The sequence below is a fragment of the Oncorhynchus masou genome, chromosome 24 (genome assembly GCF_036934945.1).
Source record: "Oncorhynchus masou masou isolate Uvic2021 chromosome 24, UVic_Omas_1.1, whole genome shotgun sequence".
Lineage (NCBI taxonomy): Eukaryota > Metazoa > Chordata > Actinopteri > Salmoniformes > Salmonidae > Oncorhynchus > Oncorhynchus masou.
In genome coordinates, this window is record NC_088235.1 from 92753732 (window position 1) to 92774004 (window position 20273).

Below are 20273 nucleotides of genomic sequence, written 5' to 3' on the forward strand. Positions count from 1 at the left end.
TGCAGTAGTTTATGTGTCGGGGGGCTGGGGTCAGTTTGTTATATCTGGAGTACTTCTCCTGTCCAATTCGGTGTCCTGTGTGAATCTAAGTGTGCGTTCTCTAATTCTCTCCTTCTCTCTCTCGGAGGACCTGAGCCCTAGGACCATGCCCCAGGACTACCTGACATGATGACTCCTTGCTGTCCCCAGTCCACCTGGCCGTGCTGCTGCTCCAGTTTCAACTGTTCTGCCTTATTATTATTCGACCATGCTGGTCATTTATGAACATTTGAACATCTTGGCCATGTTCTGTTATAATCTCCACCCGGCACAGCCGGAAGAGGACTGGCCACCCCACATATGCTCTCTCTAATTCTCTTTCTTTCTCTCTCTCGGAGGACCTGAGCCCTAGGACCATGCCCCAGGACTACCTGACATGATGACTCCTTGAAGTCCCCAGTCCACCTGGCCGTGCTGCTGCTCCAGTCTTAACTGTTCTGCCTTATTATTATTCGACCATGCTGGTCATTTATGAACATTTGAACATCTTGGCCATGTTCTGTTATAATCTCTACCCGGCACAGCCAGAAGAGGACTGGCCACCCCACATAGCCTGGTTCCTTTCTAGGTTTCTTCCTAGGTTTTGGCCTTTCTAGGGAGTTTTTCCTAACCACCGTGCTTCTACACCTGCATTGCTTGCTGTTTGGGGTTTTAGGCTGGGTTTCTGTACAGCACTTTGAGATATCAGCTGATGTACGAAGGGCTATATAAATAAATTTGATTTGATTTGAAATGTAGTAAAGTAAAAGTTGTTAAAAATATACCCACAAAAACGACTTAAGTACTACTTAAGGTATTTTTTATTTAAGTACACCACTGCCTGCATGTAGATCAAAGGATGATGAAAGGAGAGGCTGAGGGAATGTTCTGAGGATGTGGAGTTTGAAATTAAACCTTTTTGTAGCAGTTTGGAGAACCACGCTCGCATAAGGATCATCCTAGCCTGAGACCTGAAGATTTGTGCTATCTCTCTGAACTAATACCTAGACATTAGCTCAGCAGGCTTACACAGTCTAGTGGTGTGCAAACAACAAAGGTTCAATCCGAGCCATTCATACCTTGTCCTTATACATCATGTGCACGCACAAATGTGTAAGTCAATACAATGTTGACTCAATCAATGCAACCAAAGCGAGAGCCAGTATAAGCTAGTATGTCAACACCATCCACAAGCCACTGATCCAAAACATTGAGAAGAGGACATGATAATCCAAGGTGGCAAAAGCAATATTGGACAAATCATATTGGCAAATAAAGAAAGTATCTGCACATCTTTGGCTTCTTTACAAGAACATAATTACCCTAAATCGTTCCAAAGAGGGAGGACAATGGAAATCACCTTCTCTTCTTCTATGAAAAACACCTTTTGTTTCTGTTACCCACTTCAGTGGGTACAACAATCAGCCACATAACAGTTTCACTGCATTACATTTCCTCCACACGCTGCTATGCCCACTTCAGTGGGTAACAGGCAGTCAATGACAAATACCTGCTCATATTATTTCCCCCCTTTGAGAGAATTGATTGAGCATACTTATCCCAGTGAGGGCTGTGATTGGCTCTCCGTCTGTGTGTGAGCGCTGTGGCTGTATAAAACCCCAACTGTGGGAGATTTCACCAAGACACAGCATACCACTGAAACACTGTGAGGACAAACAGTCATACTATTACAGACTTCTCCTCTTAACTCCAAAACACTGCAAATAATTCTCCTAGATTTGGATTGAGCAAACATACAACATGTGTAAGGGATTAGCAACACTGCCAGCAACCTGCTTAAAAAGGTAAGATGGTTATTCTAGTTTGTTAGCATGTTGTTGTAGATCACTATCAATGTGTATGGAACATGTATTGAGTTGTTTGGAAGAGGAGAGATGCAACAGTAACAGTTGGAAAATGCTTAGTTTAAAATTTGATGCAACAAAAGTAATGCAACATGTCATGTGAGATTCTAACAATTGAAAAGGTGTCATGTCTGTGCTGCAATGGGATATTTTCAGACAGTAATGTATGTTGAATACGAGCCTTGTGTGCCAGGCATCTTGGTTCTGTTATACAGTAAGTGCATTACATATAATAGGACACACGACTGTGAGATGTTTTAATACATTCTGTAGCCAAACACTACCCACTCTCTCTCCTCCCTCAGTGCCAAAGACATCAAACACAAGATTGGCTTTCTGCTCCAGAAGCCTGAGTTTCCAACAGACCAGAAACAGGTCAAAGAGAAGACAACCGCTGTCAAGAGGTGAGTGAACAGGAGAATAGTGACACTTTGAATGTATTGATTTATTTATAATTTATTTATAAAGGACATCTCTTAGAGATTAAGGATCTATTTTTACTAGGGAGACCTGTTAAATGTGAGCAGCAAATCAACACTTGATACTCATTATCATACAGACGGAGCAGAAATATAAACACAACATGTAAAGTGTTGGTCCCATCTTTCGTGAGCTGAAATAAAAGATCCCAGAAATGTTCCTAAAGCACAAAAAGCTGATTTCCCTCAAATGTTGTGCACAAATTTGTTTACATCCCTGTTAGTGAGCATTTCTCCTTTGCCAAGGTAATCCATCTACCTGACAGGTGTGGCATATCAAGAAGCTGATTAAACAACACGATCAATACACAGGTGCACCTTGTGATAGGGATAAAAAAGGCCACTCTAAAATGTGCAGTTTTGTCACACAACACAATGCCACAGATGTCTGAAGTTGAGGGAACATGCAATTGTGATGATGACTGCAGGAATGTCCACCAGAACTGTTGCCAGAGAATGTTATGTTAATTTCTCTACCATAAGTCACGACCAACGTCATTTTGGAGAATTTGGCAGTAAGTCCAACCTGCCACACAACCGCAGGCAACGTGTAACCACACCAGCCCAGGACCTCCACATCTGGCTCATTCACCTGCAAGATCGTCTGAGACCAGCCACCCAAACAGCTGATGAAACTGAGGAGTATTTCTGTCTGTAATAAAGCACTTTTGTGGGGAAAACTCTGATTCGCTAGGCCTGAATCCCCAGTGGGTGGGCCTATACCTTCCCACCCATGTCTGTGCCCCTGCCCAGTCATGTGAAAACCATAGATTAGTGCCAAATTAATTTATTGCAATTGACTAATTTCCTTATATGAGCTGTAACTCAGTAAAATCGTTGAAATTGTTGCAAGTTGCGTTTATTTATCATAGATAAAATAGCCTTCAGACTCCATTAAATTAGTTTATCACGCCATGGGGAATAATGCTCTCAAGGCAATGCCCATTGTACACGTGGATAAATAGGTTTTAATGCAGTTCTACACCTAGTTTTGATTTACATTTGGTTAAGTTGTCAACTCACGTGAATTCAACATGAAATAAACAAAACATGCCACCATGTCTATGTATTTAGGTGAAAGGTTGGGTGAAAAAAATACAAAATTCCCTTACCTTAATGATGTTTCGCAAATCCAATCAGCTTTCAACGTTGATTCAACATCATCACATTTATATTTTGTTGTTGAAATGACGTAGAAACAAAGTTGATTCAACCAGTTTTTGCATCTGTTGAGCATCTGTTGTCCCTAAACTAGTTAGCATAGACAATATCCAGCCTGACTTTTGATTTAATTAGCACTAAATCTAATCAATGCCCTCTTGATGAGAAAAATGAACACAACCCCTTAATTGCAACCTCACAGCTTGCATTAATATTGACCAACTTTGATTATCTGATTGTAGCCAATGTAGTTGAACTCATTTTACTTTGAGATCAATAATGTAAATGGTACTTTCAGTAAAGAAAAATCCTTTAATATAACGCATTCTGTCATTTCATTTGCCTAGTCAAATACAGTTCAGCAGAAGCATTTTTAGGATTTACACATGTAGTGGGAAGATCTTAGGCCTACAAGACAGGATACATTATCATAATATTGTTTAATATGACACAAATTATCAAAATGAGTGGCACTCTGACACTGTCCAACAGATAAATATAAACGTATCTTAGGCTAAGTTCATTGTTGAAAATAGGATCCTACGTTCTAAGATGAATTTAGCCTTAAGATGAGTTTGAGATACCGGACCTTGACCTGGCCCAGGGCCAATAAAAAGAAGGGAAACACACAGATTGTACAATATATAACTATTATACAGTGCATTTGGAAAGTATTCAGACCGCTTGACCTTTGCCACATTTTGATACGTTACAGCCTTATTCTAAAATGTATAAAATTGTTTTTTTTCTCATAAATCTACACACAATACCCCATGATGATAAAACTAAATGTTGCAAATGTATAAAAATAAACAGAAATATCAGAATAACAAGTATTCAGAGCCTTTACTCAATACTTTGTTGAAGCACATTTGACAGAAATTACAGCCTCGAGTCTTCTTGGGTATGACGCTACAAGGTTGGCATACCTGTATTTGGGGAGTTTCTCCCATTCTTCTCTGCAGATCTTCTCAAGCTCTGCCAGGTTGGATGGGGGCGTCACTGCACTGTTCTTCATCTCTCTCCAGAGATGTTTGATCGAGTTCAAGACCGGGCTCTGGCTGGGCCACTCAAGGGCATTCAGGGACGCATCCCGAAACCACTCTTAAGTTGTCTTGGCTGTGTGCTTAGGGTCGTTGTCCTGTTGGAAGGTGAACCTTCACCCCAAATCAAATCAAATGTTATTTGTTAAATGCGCTGAGTACAACAGGTGTCGACCTTACAGTGAATGCTTACTTGCAAGCCCTTAACCAACAGCATTTTAAAGAAAAATAAGTCTAATAATAGATAAGTAGAAAAAAAAAGAAAAATAACAAATAATTTGACATTTTTTATTTATTTTTTATTTCACCTTTATTTAACCAGGTAAGCTAGTTGAGAACAAGTTCTCATTTACAACTGCGACCTGGCCAAGATAAAGCAAAACAGTGCGACAGAAACAACAACACAGAGTTACACATGGAATAAACAAGCGTACAGTCAATAACACAATAGAAAGAAAAGAAAGTCTATATACAGTGTATACAAATGGCATGAGGAGGTATGGCAATAAATAGGCCATAGTAGCAAAGTAATTACAATTTAGCAGATTAACACTGGAGTGATAGATGAGCAGATGATGAGCAGATGATGGTGTGTAAGTAGTGATACTGGTGTCAGGACCCGGTTACGAACCTGGGTCTCCGGGGTGAGAAACAGTCACTTAACCAACTGAGCCACGAATAGTCAGCAGAACCCAGAAGATGAGGCAGACACAGCAGTACTTAAGACGGTGTATTTAATAAAGTAAAAAGGAGAAGTCCTTAAATACAAAAATGGCAAATCCAAAAGGTGGTAGGAATAGCACAAAAAACCTCAAGAGACACTCAAAAACAAAAACAGAATTCCACAAGAGCATCCACCGGAATCGACAGGAAAACACAGAACACTAGGGCTGGGTGCTAACATACAAACACAGAGCACAGAACTGAGGGAAACTAAGGGTTTAAATACAATCAGGGGAAACGAGGTACAGGTGCAAATAATAATGGGGAACAAGGGAAAAACATAAGGTCAAAAAGCACAATGGGGGCATCTAGTGACCAAAACCCGGAACAACCCTGGCCAAATCCTGACAGAATCCCCCTAGGAACGGCTCCTGACGTTCCTACCAGCTCTCTCAGGGTGGAGGGCCCTGAACTGACGAATGAGGTCAGGATCCAGGATGTCTTTGGCAGGAACCCAGGAGCGCTCCTCGGGACCGTAGCCTTCCCAGTCCACCAGATACTGCCAGGACCGCTGCACCCGGCGGGAATCCAGTATCCGATGGACGGTATAAGCCGGCTGGCCTCCAATGACACGAGGCGGAGGGGGAGGTCTGTCTGCCGGGACAAGGGGAGAAAAAACAACAGGTTTTAACAATGAAATGTGAAATGTGGGATTAATCTTAAGGGATCTGGGTAAGTGTAGGCGATAAGAAACTGGGTTAACTCTCCTGGCAACCTTGAAGGGACCGATGTATTTTTGGGACAGCTTGCGAGACTCCACCCGTAGAGGTAAGTTTCTTGTGGAGAGCCAGACTCTCTGGCCGGGCGCAGGGTAGGCCCGGGACGGCGACGTCTGTTGGCTTGTTGTTGGTACCTCTGTGAGGAACTCATAAGATTAAGACGGGTCTTCCTCCACATAAGCCGACAGCGTCTGACGAACTTCAAGGCTGAAGGCACTCTGACTTCTGCCTCCTGGTCCGGGAACAATGGAGGAGCATAGCCAAACTGACACTCGTGCGGGGACATACCAGTGGAGGAGGAGCGCAAGGTGTTGTGCGCGTATTCGGCCCAAACAATAAAGGATGACCATGTGGACGGGTTGTCACGAGTCATACATCGGAGGGTGGTTTCCAGCTCTTGATTCATCCTCTCTGTTTGGCCGTTGGACTCCGGATGGTACCCTGAAGATAGACTGGCAGAAGCCCCCATGAGTTGGCAGAAGGCCTTCCAAAACCTTGAGGCGAACTGGGGACCTCTGTCAGAAACCATATCTTGAGGAATGCCGAAGACTCGGAACACATGATTAATTACCAACTCAGCCGTTTCCTTGGCAGAAGGTAACTTAGTCAGAGGGACGAACCTGGCCGCCTTTGAAAACCTGTCGATTATGACTAGGATAGTAGTATTGCCATGGGATGGAGGAAGTCCAGTAATAAAGTCCAATGAGATATGGGACCAGGGTCTGTGGGGAACAGGTAAAGGGTGAAGGAGTCCTTGAGGGCGGAGGTGAGAAGATTTGCCCTGGCAGCACACGGGACAGGCATTGACGAAAGTGGCAACGTCTTCTCTTATGGTAGGCCACCAGAACTTACGCTGGATGAACTCCAAGGTGCGACCTACGCCCGGATGACAGGTGAGGCAAGAGGAGTGCCCCCACAGAAGGACCTGAGTCCTCACTGCCTTGGGGACAAACAACCGATTGGCAGGACCTCCTTTCGGGTCCGGTTCGCTAGCTTGAGCACGTCTCACGGTATCCTCAACTTGCCACGAGATCGGAGCCACAATCTTAGCAGCAGGAAGGACAGGCATGTCCGTGTCATCTCGAATGGCAGGAGCGTAGACTCGGACAGGGCATCCGGTTTGAGATTCTTCGACCCGGGCCGATAGGTGAGGATAAACTGGAATCGATTGAAGAAAAGAGACCATCTAGCTTGTCTAGAGTTCAACCGCTTCGCCTGCTGGATATACTCCAGATTTTTGTGGTCCGTAAGCACTTGAAACGGGTGAGAAGCCCCCTCGAGCCAGTGTCTCCATTCCTTCAATGCCATCTTAACCGCTAGGAGTTCACGATCCCCACATCGTAGTTCCTCTCAGTCGGGGTAAGCCGGTGTGAGAAGAAAGCGCACGGATGAAGCTTCTTGTCTTCACCCTCTGAGACAGGACAGCTCCAACATTAACCTCTGATGCGTCTACCTCCACCACAAATGGTTCATCCGTAGTCGGTAGTATCAGGATGGGAGCAGAGAGAACGCGCTGCTTGAGTCCTTGGAAGGCCATCTCAGCTTCTCTTCCCCACAAAAACCTTGCATTGCCACCCTTGGTTAAAGCTGAGAGAGGGGCTGCCACCAAGCTGAAGTTCTTGATGAACTTGCGGTAAAAGTTTGTGAAGCCCAGGAAACGCTGAACTTCCTTAACGGATTTGGGGGTGGGCCAATCCGCTACCGCCCCTACCTTCCTGGGGTCCATTTGGACTCGACCGGGTTCCACTACAAATCCCAGGAATTGTACTCGGGATGAATGGAATTCACATTTTTCCGGCTTAACGTACAGATGGCTGTCCAGGAGGCGTTTGAGTACTTGTCTGACATGCTTAGTGTGTTCTTGAAGGGAGCTCGAAAAGATGAGGATGTCATCCAAGTAAACGAACACAAATATGTTAAGCATATCCCTAAGCACATCGTTTATGAGCGCTTGGAACACCGCTGGGGCGTTGGTCAGGCCGAAGGGCATCACCAAGTATTCATAGTGACCAGTAGGCGTGTTGAAAGCGGTCTTCCACTCGTCACCAGGTCTGATCCGCACAAGATGGTATGCGTTCCGCAGGTCAAGCTTAGTGAAAACAACTGCTTCCTGGAGCAGCTCGAAGGCTGTGGCCATAAGGGGTAGCGGGTAACGGTTACGGACGGTTATGGCATTGAGTCCCCGGTAGTCGATGCAAGGACGTAATCCACCGTCTTTCTTGGCCACAAAGAAAAACCCTGCTCCCGCCGGGGAGGTGGATGGACGCATGAGGCCTGCTTCCAGAGCGTCCTTGATGTAGGTATCCATAGCAGCTCGTTCGGGTGGAGATAGGGAAAAGATCCGACCCCTGGGGGGGCAAGTGCCCGGAAACAGGTTGATGGGGCAATCGTAAGGTCTATGGGGTGGTAGCATGGTGGCCCTCTGTTTGCTAAACACCAGTTTGAGGTCATGGTAACACTCGGGAACTCGGGTCAGGTCGATGGATTCTAAAGACTCGGGAGTAGAACTCGGGGAATTCTGGAAAATACAAGTAGCTTGGCACGTAGGACCCCACTGCTTGATAGTGCCCACAGACCAGTCGATGTGAGGGTTATGGCTGTGAAGCCAGGGGTATCCAAGGACGAGAGGGAACTCGGAACAGGAGATCAAATGAAAGTTCATCAATTCCTGGTGTTGTGAAACTGAAAGTCGCAAGGAGGTAGTGACATGAGTGACAAGTCCAGATCCCAAAGGGCTTCCATCCAATGTAGTGACCCTCATAGGTTCACTTAGAGGTTCAGAGGGAACGCCATTCTCCTTCGCCCAGACACCATCCATGAAGTTACCTGCGGCTCCAGAGTCTACCAAGGCTTGAAGGTGAAGCTTGTGGTTGTCCCAGGAGAGGGTGACTGGAATGAGCAGACGGGAGTTGGACGGATGGGAGGAGGTTATGTTTCCCGTTACAGTTCCCCCGGTCTGTACGGGACAGAGCGTTTCCCTGGAGCCCGGGACACGTGGAACGGAAATGGCCCGGTTTGCCGCAATATAGACAGCGTCGCTCCTCATCCGGCGGTCTCTCTCAGCCTGGGAGATGCGTCCAATCTGCATGGGTTCCGATGGAGCCAGCGAGGATAAAGGTGGGGACTCGGAGCTGGGACTGATAGGGGCTAGAGGTCTACGGTTGAGTTCTCTCTCTCAGACGCTGGTCAATGCGTGAGGCCAACTTGATCAGGGACTCGAGATTGTCCGGTGGTTCCCGAGTGGCCAGTTCATCTTGGATAGTGTCGGAAAGGCCTTTCAGAAAGCACACCGTGAGCGCCTCGTTGTTCCAGCCACTTGCTGCTGCCACCGTGCGGAACTGGATGGCATAGTCCGTCACGCTGCGCCAACCTTGGTGGAGAGTCAGGAGCTGTTTGGCTGAGTCAGAACCACTGATTGGGCCTTGAAACACTCGTTTGAATTCCTCAGCAAAGGCAGAGTAGCTGGCACAGCAGGAACTATGGGCATCCCACACAGCAGTAGCCCAGGCCAGGGCTTTTCCCGACAGCAGGGTGATGATATAAGCGATCTTAGACCGGTCGGTGGGAAACGACGAGGGTTGTAGCTCAAAGGAGAGAGAACATTGGGTGAGAAACCCTTTACAAGCACTTGGATCACCTGAGAACCGTTGGGGAGGTGGAAGACGAGGTTCAGCCAGGGGGTTAACTGCCATGGGTACGTGAATCTGAGGTACTGGGACGGGAACTGTTGCCGGGGTAAGACGATCAGATATTTGCTTAATGGAAGTCAGCACCTCCGACAGAAGATGAGAATGTCTAGCCATTAAGGCCTCTTGCTGAACCAGGGCGGCTTCGTGGCGTTGGACAGTCTCCTGGTGGTGGGACAGCGTGGCAAAAAGGTCCTGGGAACTGGCTGCCTCTGGGTTCATTTTTGGCTCTGTGTTTCTGTCAGGACCCGGTTACGAACCTGGGTCTCCGGAGTGAGAAACAGTCACTTAACCAACTGAGCCACGAATAGTCAGCAGAACCCAGAAGATGAGGCAGACACAGCAGTACTTAAGACGGTGTATTTAATAAAGTAAAAAGGAGAAGTCCTTAAATACAAAAATGGCAAATCCAAAAGGTGGTAGGAATAGCACAAAAAACCTCAAGAGACACTCAAAAACAAAAACAGAATTCCACAAGAGCATCCACCGGAATCGACAGGAAAACACAGAACACTAGGGCTGGGTGCTAACATACAAACACAGAGCACAGAACTGAGGGAAACTAAGGGTTTAAATACAATCAGGGGAAACGAGGTACAGGTGCAAATAATAATGGGGAACAAGGGAAAAAACATAAGGTCAAAAAGCACAATGGGGGCATCTAGTGACCAAAACCCGGAACAACCCTGGCCAAATCCTGACAACTGGTGTGCAAAAGAGCAGCAAAGTAAATAAAAGCGATCTGCCTGATAATGTTATAAAATGTTTGGTAACGTATTAGCTCAAAGAGTTGTATAATATTATAAAATGTTGGTTACTCTTTAGCTCAAAGAGGTGTATAATTAAGCAAAAAGGCCAGAGGGGGTGTGGCATATGGCCAATATACCACAGCTAAGGGCTGTTCTTACGCACGACGCAACGCGGAGTACCTGGATACAGCCCTTAGACGTGGCTTATTGGCCATATACCACAAACCCCCGAGGTGCCTTATTGCTATTATAAACTGGTTAACAACGTGATTAAGGCAGTAAAAATACATATTTAGTCATACCCGTGGTATATGGTCTATTATAAACTAGGTGGTTTGAGCACTGAATGCTGATTGGCTGACAGAAATGGTATATCAGATCGTACACCACGGATATGACAAAAAACATGTATTTATACTGCTCTAATAATGTTGGTAACCAGTTTATAATAGCAATGAGGCACCTCAGGGTTTGTGGTATATGGCCAATATACCACGGCTAAGGGTTGTGTCTAAGCACTCTGTGATGCGTTGTGCGTAAGAACAGCACTTAGTGCCTTATTGCTTAAATATACCACAGCTTTCAGCCAATTAGCATTCAGTGCTCGAACCACACAGTTTATAATGTTATGAAATGGTTGGTTACTCATTAGCTCAAATAGGTGAGTAATGTAAATAAGTGGTTGGTTACTCAATAGCTTGAAGAGGTGCATCTGGTGTGACTGATGCTCATGGAAAATACAGTAGTCAATATAGTATGTCCTGTTGTAAAGAACATTATGTAAGATGGTAGATATGACATCTACTGGTAGGCTATCATTAAAATACAGGTCATCAGCAATATGCAGGTTAAGAACTGTGGGATATCACATAAGAGATGAACTGAAATATGAATAATATTATTGTTTCTCCCAGTATTACAGGTGTACAGTATAATAATTATGTTATTTCTCTGGTTTTAGAGTTTCACCTGCTGATGTGGAGAAATGGAAGCTGTCCTTCAACAACCTGATGAATTGTGAAAGTGAGTTTCTTACAAATCAAAGCGACATCTTTAGAATACTGTAGGATTGGAGAGTCGATCTTGCTCAAATGTTATGGTGGTTTACTGAATTGAAAAGATGTATTGATTTTGAATTTAATTGAAGCTCTCTACTGCGTCTTGTGTTGAATTCCTGAATCTCTGTCAAAACTCTACCATGACCTATTACCAAGCCAGACCACGGAACAACATTTCTTCAAAACTTGAGTGACATTTGTATCTCCCTCACCCCCTCTCCTCCTGTCTCTCCGACCCCAATTAAATTAAATTCAATTCAATGGGCTTTATCACTCTCTAGGTTTCTGTTTAAAGACTTATGTCATCATGTCTGTGTGGGCTGTAGGGTACTTTTGGATTTAGCTGTGTGTAGTTGGGGACTTCAGCCAGCTCTCAGGATATGTTTTCATGCTCTGGACGTGTGCTATGTGTCTAGAGGGTACACTGGATGCCTGCTGCTCTGCTCCCTCACTGTGTGTGTGTGATGCACAGGATGAACCATAACTCTCAGTCCCCACGGTTATATCCATGCGGCGGGAGGGTTTAGGGTAATTAAATATTGTGTGGATGAAGGGCGGGTGGGTGGTGGTCAAGTTGAATAAATGGAAAACAATGCATACACAAAATCCATAAATGTAAATTCTTGTGAAATTCATATCTATAGGCTACATTTTTTCATTATGTTATCTGGCATTAGTGCCTAACTGTACACATGTCAAATACACACCAATCGACAAATGCTTTTGGGAACTTGGGATGAAAAAGTTAACGACGATCCACTGAGGCAAAAATAACAATGTTGGATTTTTATTAAATAAGAGGAATGCTGTGAAATGGAGAGTTGACTTTGAAATAAAGAGAAGGGAGGGACTGAACAGCAATGTTTGGGAAAATTTGATGAAAAGAGGATGATAGCAATGCCGATTATGCTATGTGTGATGATTGTATGGCACTATACAAATTCCACAGTCACAAGACGGGGACTTCAATACGGCACATCAAGGGAACTGTAGTCTCAGATGGGTTAAATGGAATAGTAGCCAAACTGAAATCTGGACATCTGACTGTAGGTCTATAACCTCTCACATAGCCTGATGTAATATTAGGCTAATTTACGCAGGATTAAGCATTTCTTGCTCTAAAATTATACACCAAATGTACATGAAGCTAAATATACTTTGATTGAAAACAAATACAGGTGGCTGTTTACCTCTATCTGCTCTAAAATGTGATTAAACATTATTAAACTAATTATGTGTATATCATTCAAGAAGATCGAAGTACATATTCCCATGATAAAACTGATAGGGATTAAATGTTGTAATGCAGATGCAGCATGGATGTTTCATGCATAAAAAGTGAAGAATTATCATTCACGATTGACAGTGATGGCCTAATTTACAATAAGGTAGACCTAATGTGGTGTTTTAAAAACAGACTTTTGTCTTTGAGCCACTATGTGTTGGCATACACAATTGTGCAAGTTGGATGATGCCTTGTATGTCGGCCTATATTCCAAAATTATATTAAACAATAGGCTACATGTCGAAACCAACTTTCATTGAGAAATTTGGACATCATTTTTAACAAAATTATCTCTAGTAGCCAACCTAAAAATAATAACACTTCACCACTGATCTTGAGAGAAGTAATGCGTGGTTATGGACCATCTGTAAAGGTTCTATCTTTATCAACATCATAAAAGCTAATAGTATTTCAAAACATAAAATATGCTTCCAAGGCGAACTGAAATCTTATCATAAACAAGTTAATTGGTTTTCACAGCTTTTAATTTCCTTAAAACTGGTCAAATGGATGCAATTTGCACATTTTGCATCTTTTTACATCTTTTTACATTTTACATCTTCCCGGTCCCTAAACACCTTTGCTTTGAAAAGATGAAAGAGAATTTACCATGTCAACTAGATTGAAGCATTAATTCCATTGATTTATGACATTCTGTTGAGCAAGTGTTTCTTTAGTCTTCCAGGATAACAAGTATTGACAGAAGAGAAGATGCATGTAGACAAGTTGACTAACAAATAACCAACAAAAATGATGGAAATTATAAGCAGAAAAAAATTCTGCGCCCCCTTTCAATAAATCATTCTGCCATCTCTGACTCTACAACACATTTTCTATATTTGCGGGTTAGTGTCGGGTGCAGGACTCAGATTTTCACTTTATCACATACAGTTGAAGTCGGATGTTTACATACACTTAGGTTGGAGTCATTAAAACTTGTTTTTCAACCACTCCACAAATTTCATGTTAACAAACTATAGTTTTTGGCAAGTCGGTTAGGACATCTACTTTGTCCAAGACACAAGTCATTTTCCAACAATTGTTTACGGACAGATTATTTAACTTATAATTCACGGTATCACAATTCCAGTGGGTCAGACGTTTACGTACCGTAAATTGACTGTGCCTTTAAACAGCTTGGAAAATTCCAGAAAATGATGTCATGGCTTTAGAAGCTTCTGATAGGCTAATTGACATCATCTGAGTCAATTGGAAGTGTACCTGTGGATGTATTTCAAGGCCTACCTTCAACTCAGTGACTCTTTGCTTGACATCATGGGAAAGTCAAAAGAAATCAGTTAAGACCTCAGAAAAAATATATAGACCTCCACAAGTCTGGTTCAATTTCCAAGCGCCTGAATGTACCACGTACATCTGTACAAACAATTGTACGCAAGCATAAACTCCATGAGGCCATACAGCCATCATACCGTTCAGGAAGGAGATGCGTTCTGTCTCCTAGAGATGAATGTACTTTGGTGCGAAAAGTGTAAATCAATCCCAGAACAACAGCAATGGACCTTGTGAAAATGCTGGAGGAAAACATGTACAAAAGTATCTATATCCACAGTAAAACGAGTCCTATATCGACATAACCAGAAAGGCTGCTCAGCAAGGAAGAAGCCACTCCTCCAAAACTGCCATAAAAAAGACAGATTACGGTTTGAAAATGCACATGAGGACAAAGATCGTACTTTTTGGAGAAATGCCCTCTGGTCTGATGAAACAAAAATGAAACTGTTTGGCCATAATGACCATCGTTCTGTTTGGAGGATAAAGGGGCAAGCCGAAGAACACCATCCCAACCCTGAAGCACGGGGATTGGCAGCATCATGTTGTGGGGGTGCTTTGCTGCAGGAGGGACTGGTGCACTTCACAAAATCGATGGCTTCATGATGAAGGAAAATTATGTGGATATATTGAAGCAACATCTCAAGACATGAGTCAGGACGTTAAAGCTTGGTCTCAAATGGGTCTTCCAAATGGACAATGACCCCATGCATACTTCCAAAGTTGTGGCAAAATGGCTAAAGGACAACAGAGTCAAGGTATTGGAGTGGCCATCACAAAGCCCTGACCTCAATCCTATAGAACATTTGTGGGCAGAACTGAAAAAGTGTGTGCGAGCAAGGAGGCCTACACACCTGACTCAGTTTCACCAGCTCTGTCAGGAGGAATGGGCCAAAAATCACCCAACTTATTGTGGGAAGCTTGTGGAAGGCTACCCGAAATGTTTGACCCAAGTTTAACAATTTAAAGGCAATGCTACCCAATACTAAATGAGTGTATGTAAACTTCTGACCCACTGGGAATGTGATGAAAGAAATAAAAGCTGAAATAAATCATTCTCTCTACTATTATTCTGATATTTCAAATTCTTAAAATAAAGTGGTGATTCTAACTGACCTAAGACAGGGAACTTTTATTTGGATTAAACATCAGGAATTGTGAAAAACAGAGTTTAAATGTATTCGGCTAAGGTGTAGTTAAACTTCCGATTCTACTGTATATTCTGGTGGTTGGGTTATTAGCAGTTGCTGGTGAACAAACAGTGTGTGTGTGTGTGTGTGTGTGTGTTGGCAGTCCCTGTGGTGTCAGGCTGTGTGTGGGGACACCCGTGGGGACACCATATATAATTTGTATATGTCCAGTACCCATTTCGTATTATATGTTACTCATTACAATTCGTGTTATATGTTAACAATTTTCAAAATGTACAATATGTTACGAATTTGCAAAACGTACTATATGTTACAAATTAGCAAAATGTATGATATGTTAAGAATTCCAACTAGATTGCTGACGTTAGTTAGCTGGCTAACGTTAGCTAGGCTAGAGGTTAGGGTTAGAGGTTAGGGTTAAGTTCAGGAGTTAGATTAAAGGTTAGGGTTCGGGCAAGGGTTAGCTAACATGATAAGATGTTGAAAAGTTGCTAATGAGCTAAAATTATCCGTGATGAGATTTGAACTCACAAGCTTTGGGTTGCTAGATGTTTGCCTGACATGGCTACCCATCCACCCCAACCAACCCCCATACTTTTGTTTTTGCCTCATTAACCATCTGTCTTATGTAACCATACCAAATGTATCGTAGTTTTTACTTTTACTATGTTACGCCTAGTCTGAGACCAGGCTGGGACACAGAGCAGGAGCAACGCCTCCTGAGAACCATCCAGGCCTTGACCTCCACCACTGCCTCCCTACAGAGGGATGCTCTCTCTCTCTCTCTCTCTCTCTCTCTCTCTCTCTCTCTCTCTCTCTCTCTCTCTCTCTCTCTCTCTCTCAAAACACCCCCACCCCCTACCTTCTAATAGAGAAAAGCAGTTAGGATAGTGTGTGGTTTCATATCGAACACTCAACCCAGCACCCTGGAAATTTCTCTGGATGTTACACATGCTAAGTAAGAGGATCTGAGACTGACCTAACCTAACCTCTTTCTCTGTTTGTTTGTCTGTCTGTCTATCAGGTGGTCGTACAGTGTTCACTGCGTTCCTGAAGTCAGAGCTCAGCCAGGAGAACTTGGAATTCTGGAATGCTTGCGAGGAATACAAAAAGTCTTCCCCAAACAAGATGGCGGCCAAAGCTAAAGAGATCTACGAACAGTACATTGAGGCAGACTCTCCAAATGAGGTCAAATGGGAATAATGATTGGCATGTTTATGACTTTTTAAAATGATTATATTTCATTATTTAACCAGACAAGACAGACAAGACAGAATAAATTCTTATTTACAGTGACGGCCTGAACATATGCAAATATTATGTTAACAAGAGCAACACAACCTATACCAACTGAGAGCCACTCTCAAAAGATGGTTTAAACTATAATTTTTATAGCATCATATCATTTTGATTTCTATGAATTTGAGAGTGGTTACATTTCTCCATCCCCACCCATCCCTCAACAAAGCACGCTTTGTTATTGTTTCAACTGAGGATTTCCCTTTCAATGAATCCCCCCTTTTGAAAAACACCTGTAGTTTTTCCTTTGGGATTGTCCTTTTGGATTTTTATAGCACTTTTGGTGGCACATTTTGTTGATACAGTACCCATGTTTTATTGCATTACTTACACAGTGTATATCTCTTTTTCCCTCTCCATATCAGGTGAACCTGGACTCAGCAACGCGAGAGGAGACCAGACAGAACCTGTCTATTGCCGGCTTATCCTGTTTCAATGACGCCCAGCAGAAGATCTTCAATTTGATGGAGAAAGACTCATACAGAAGGTTCCTCCACTCCAAACTGATCCAGGATCTGTCCCTGTTGAGCACCACCACCCCACTCTGTGCACTGAAGAAGATAGGAGGAAAAATAGGCTGTTCTGAGAACAGATGTGGTGCATAGATGGAGATGGAGAGAGAAACAAGGAATGATTGAAGAATGTGTAAAATCTTGTCAATCTGTGAGGGAAAGAGCAGGTAGTCTTGAAGAGAAAACATTATTATGAGTGGGTGGGGTTTTATTTTTTCTGTCCATTGTTCCAGATAACTATTTCAACACGCATCACAAATAGATTATTTTGGGAGGTGAGGGAGAGAACTGTCAGAGTTATTTTTCGGGAGAAATATGCTCCTGAAAGGATGTTTCATTCTCTGATTTCCATTGTTGTGCGAGGGTCTGCTTTCTTTACACTGAATATCTTCCAGATCTCTAAAAATATTCAAATGGTTCAAACAAGCATTTAGGTATTTCACCCTGGTTAGTTCCCTGTGTCCCCTCTGTCTGGTTTTAATCAAGGGCTCCATGCTAAGTCATGCTTAAACACCAATAATGAAAATGCACTTCTTCAAACTGAGTGTTAAATTAGATTACAGTTTCTGAATGGATTGGTGTTAAAAACTTATTTCACCTGACTGTTGTTTGTTTGACTCTGTTGTTCTGTATTTACTTTACCTGTGGCCAGTTCATGCACTGTTAAGGTGTAACTCACTGGCCTTCTGTTAACCTGATAACAAAGTCATGACTAGGTGATGTTTTGATTCACAACACAGGGAGAAACAATCTGGAATTACTTCTCTATCCACCCCTAACACACACACACAGACACACACACACTCCCATTTGAGCAATTCAGCGACTTGCTTCAGCTGATCCTTTCCTGATGTGCTTATGAAGTAAACATATTGATACTTTATCATTATATGGTTATTGGTAATGCTATTGATATCATTATATGGTTATTGGTAATGCTATTGATATCATTATATGGTTATTGGTAAAGCTATTGATACTGTATCATTGTATGGTTATTGGTAATGATATTGATATCATTATATGGTTCTGTAAGTTTTGTTAAAATATTACTCCTACTCGCTTCCAATGATGATGGCTACATATTTATTATACAATGTAATAATCATCTTCATATTTATTTTCTTGTTGTTTTCTTGACACGTTTATTCATCATTTATTTGTGAATAAAATGATGCATCAACAAAGATGGTTACTTATTTTCATACATTTATACAAATGAACGAAAGGCCAATACTGTAAAATGTACCAGTTTCGAAAACATACATAACCTAATTTCAGCACACTAGCTCTGTGTATTCTATTTAAGGCAATATGCAGTTTCCTACGACCATGTATTCCAACCATTCCATTGCCCTGTATAAACTGAATACATCACCACAAAAAAATTCTGATTTAATTAGTTCATTTGTTGATAAACAGAGAAACGGGATGACAGAGAGTTACACAGACACTAGATTAAACTACTTGAAACTATGGACTGCTCTCAGTATAAATATTGATTTTACCTCCCACGGTATAGGTCACAGTGCCAGTGACAGAAGATATGCTCCAGTACACACTATTCCAACTAGTTTATTACCACAGACTGCAGCTTTAATGTGGAAAAGACAGTATTTACATACATACAACTTGGCATAAGAGTTGGGCATAAATAGAAGAAGCAACTGTAGAGAAGACTAGGTTCACTCACTCTTTGCTTCTCCCATACGTAGTCTTGACCCGTCCTATAACAAGCCATATTTAGAAAGATAAGGTCTTACGTCAGTGGCCTGATGCAGATCACGTCCATTTAAAGGTTGTTTGTGTGGCTCTGAAAGCACTTGTGGGAGCAGCAACCAACGAGTGGACATATTTCATTTTTTAAATTTTAATGTTACCTTTCTCATAGCTCTCATGGGTGCCAACAACAGTCAGGGTAATTTGTTTGGCCATTAAAGCTTGTTTATTTAGAACCACACGCCACCACGGTGAACCACGCGTATTTCTGCGTGCACCGCCATCTGTTCCACTGGATGTCATAAGGTGAATTCACCAATTTGTAAGTCGCTCTGGATAAGAGCGTCTGCCAAATGACTTAAATGTAAATGTAAATGTAAGATACACTACAAGACTAAAAGTATATGGACACCCCTTCATATTAGTGGATTCGGCTATTTCAGCCACACCTGTTGCTGACAGGTGTATAAAATGGAGCACACAGCCATGCAATCTCCATAATCTTGCTTGATTGGTTGTTAGGCTATAGCTGGCCAAAATTAGGCTACATGAAAATTGCAATACTGTCTGTTAGTGTGGGTTTTCAGTAAATGAATGTCAATCACAAAGGTGCATTTCATCTGCATCTGCATTTCCTGCGGTACAGGAATATTCTCAACAACAAAAGTGTGATCAAATCTGTACCCACTTTTAATCCAATGTTACATAAATATTCTAACTTTAATTGACAGAATAAGGGAAAATATGTTCAAATATTAGTATAGCCAAGATAGTGTGATCCCGCTGCCAACCTGGTTGTAGCAGAAGAATGAGTCTGTATAGTGTTAGATAGCTAACTGGTGAGAATGGATCTGGATAGATTAAGCAGAGGAAAATGGGTCTGGGCTGATATTTAGAGGTACAGTATAATCGGTAGCCTGGGGTGGTTGTTGGATGATGCAGGAGAAGGCCTATCACCAATATACTGTCTAACAGAGGTTTTACAAGGGACAACACAGGCGGCCTCGACATGACCTGTGTACAATACATATGTCAGATACTTTCAAATACTTAGAGATATTTAAGGTAGTTTGATTTAGCTGGAGTATGCTCTTTTGGAACTATTCCATTGGTAATTACTGTAAATCTCAGTCAGCTCAAGTATTTGACCCAGGTCTGGCTCCAAGAAACATAAAAAGGTTTAAGCTTAGACTTTTACTGAACAATCTGATAGATGTTTGGTATTGACTCTGAGCTCTTCACTGAAAATAAGAGTGAGCCTTCATGGCATCTAGCTAATGAAAAGCGGAGGCCTGCCGTATACGCTATACACAGAGAGCTGCAGATATTGAGCATGTGTGTCACACCCTGACCATAGTTTATTTGTATGTTTCTATGTTTTGGTTGGTCAGGGTGTGATCTGAGTGGGCATTCTATGTTGGATGTCTTGTTTGTCTATTTCTATGTCTGGCCGGATATGGTTCTCAATCAGAGGCAGGTGTTAGTCATTGTCTTTGATTGGTGAACCATATTTAGG

The 20273-nt window shown here is 42.5% G+C and overlaps 1 protein-coding gene across 1 annotated transcript; it reads left to right on the plus strand.

Annotated features, from left to right (window-relative positions):
* Window positions 1-1668: 1668 nt before the first annotated feature.
* rgs4 (regulator of G protein signaling 4) lies at window positions 1669-18219 on the plus strand. Its single transcript, XM_064935693.1, has 5 exons — window positions 1669-1823; window positions 2189-2287; window positions 11405-11466; window positions 16252-16415; window positions 16892-18219. The coding sequence occupies exons 1-5, from the start codon at window positions 1780-1782 to the stop codon at window positions 17129-17131; spliced, it is 609 nt and encodes a 202-aa protein (XP_064791765.1). The 5' UTR covers window positions 1669-1779; the 3' UTR covers window positions 17132-18219.
* The last annotated feature ends 2054 nt before the right edge of the window (window positions 18220-20273 follow it).

What these genes read in the sequence shown, in the direction of transcription:
- rgs4 (XM_064935693.1), top strand. Translation starts at nt 1,780, where the DNA reads ATGTGTAAGGGATTAGCAACACTGCCAGCAACCTGCTTAAAAAG. An exon ending in CCAGCAACCTGCTTAAAAAG is followed by an intron (nt 1,824 to 2,188) that starts GTAAGATGGTTA and finishes CTCCTCCCTCAG; the next exon opens with TGCCAAAGACATCAAACACA. An exon ending in AAGACAACCGCTGTCAAGAG is followed by an intron (nt 2,288 to 11,404) that starts GTGAGTGAACAG and finishes CTCTGGTTTTAG; the next exon opens with AGTTTCACCTGCTGATGTGG.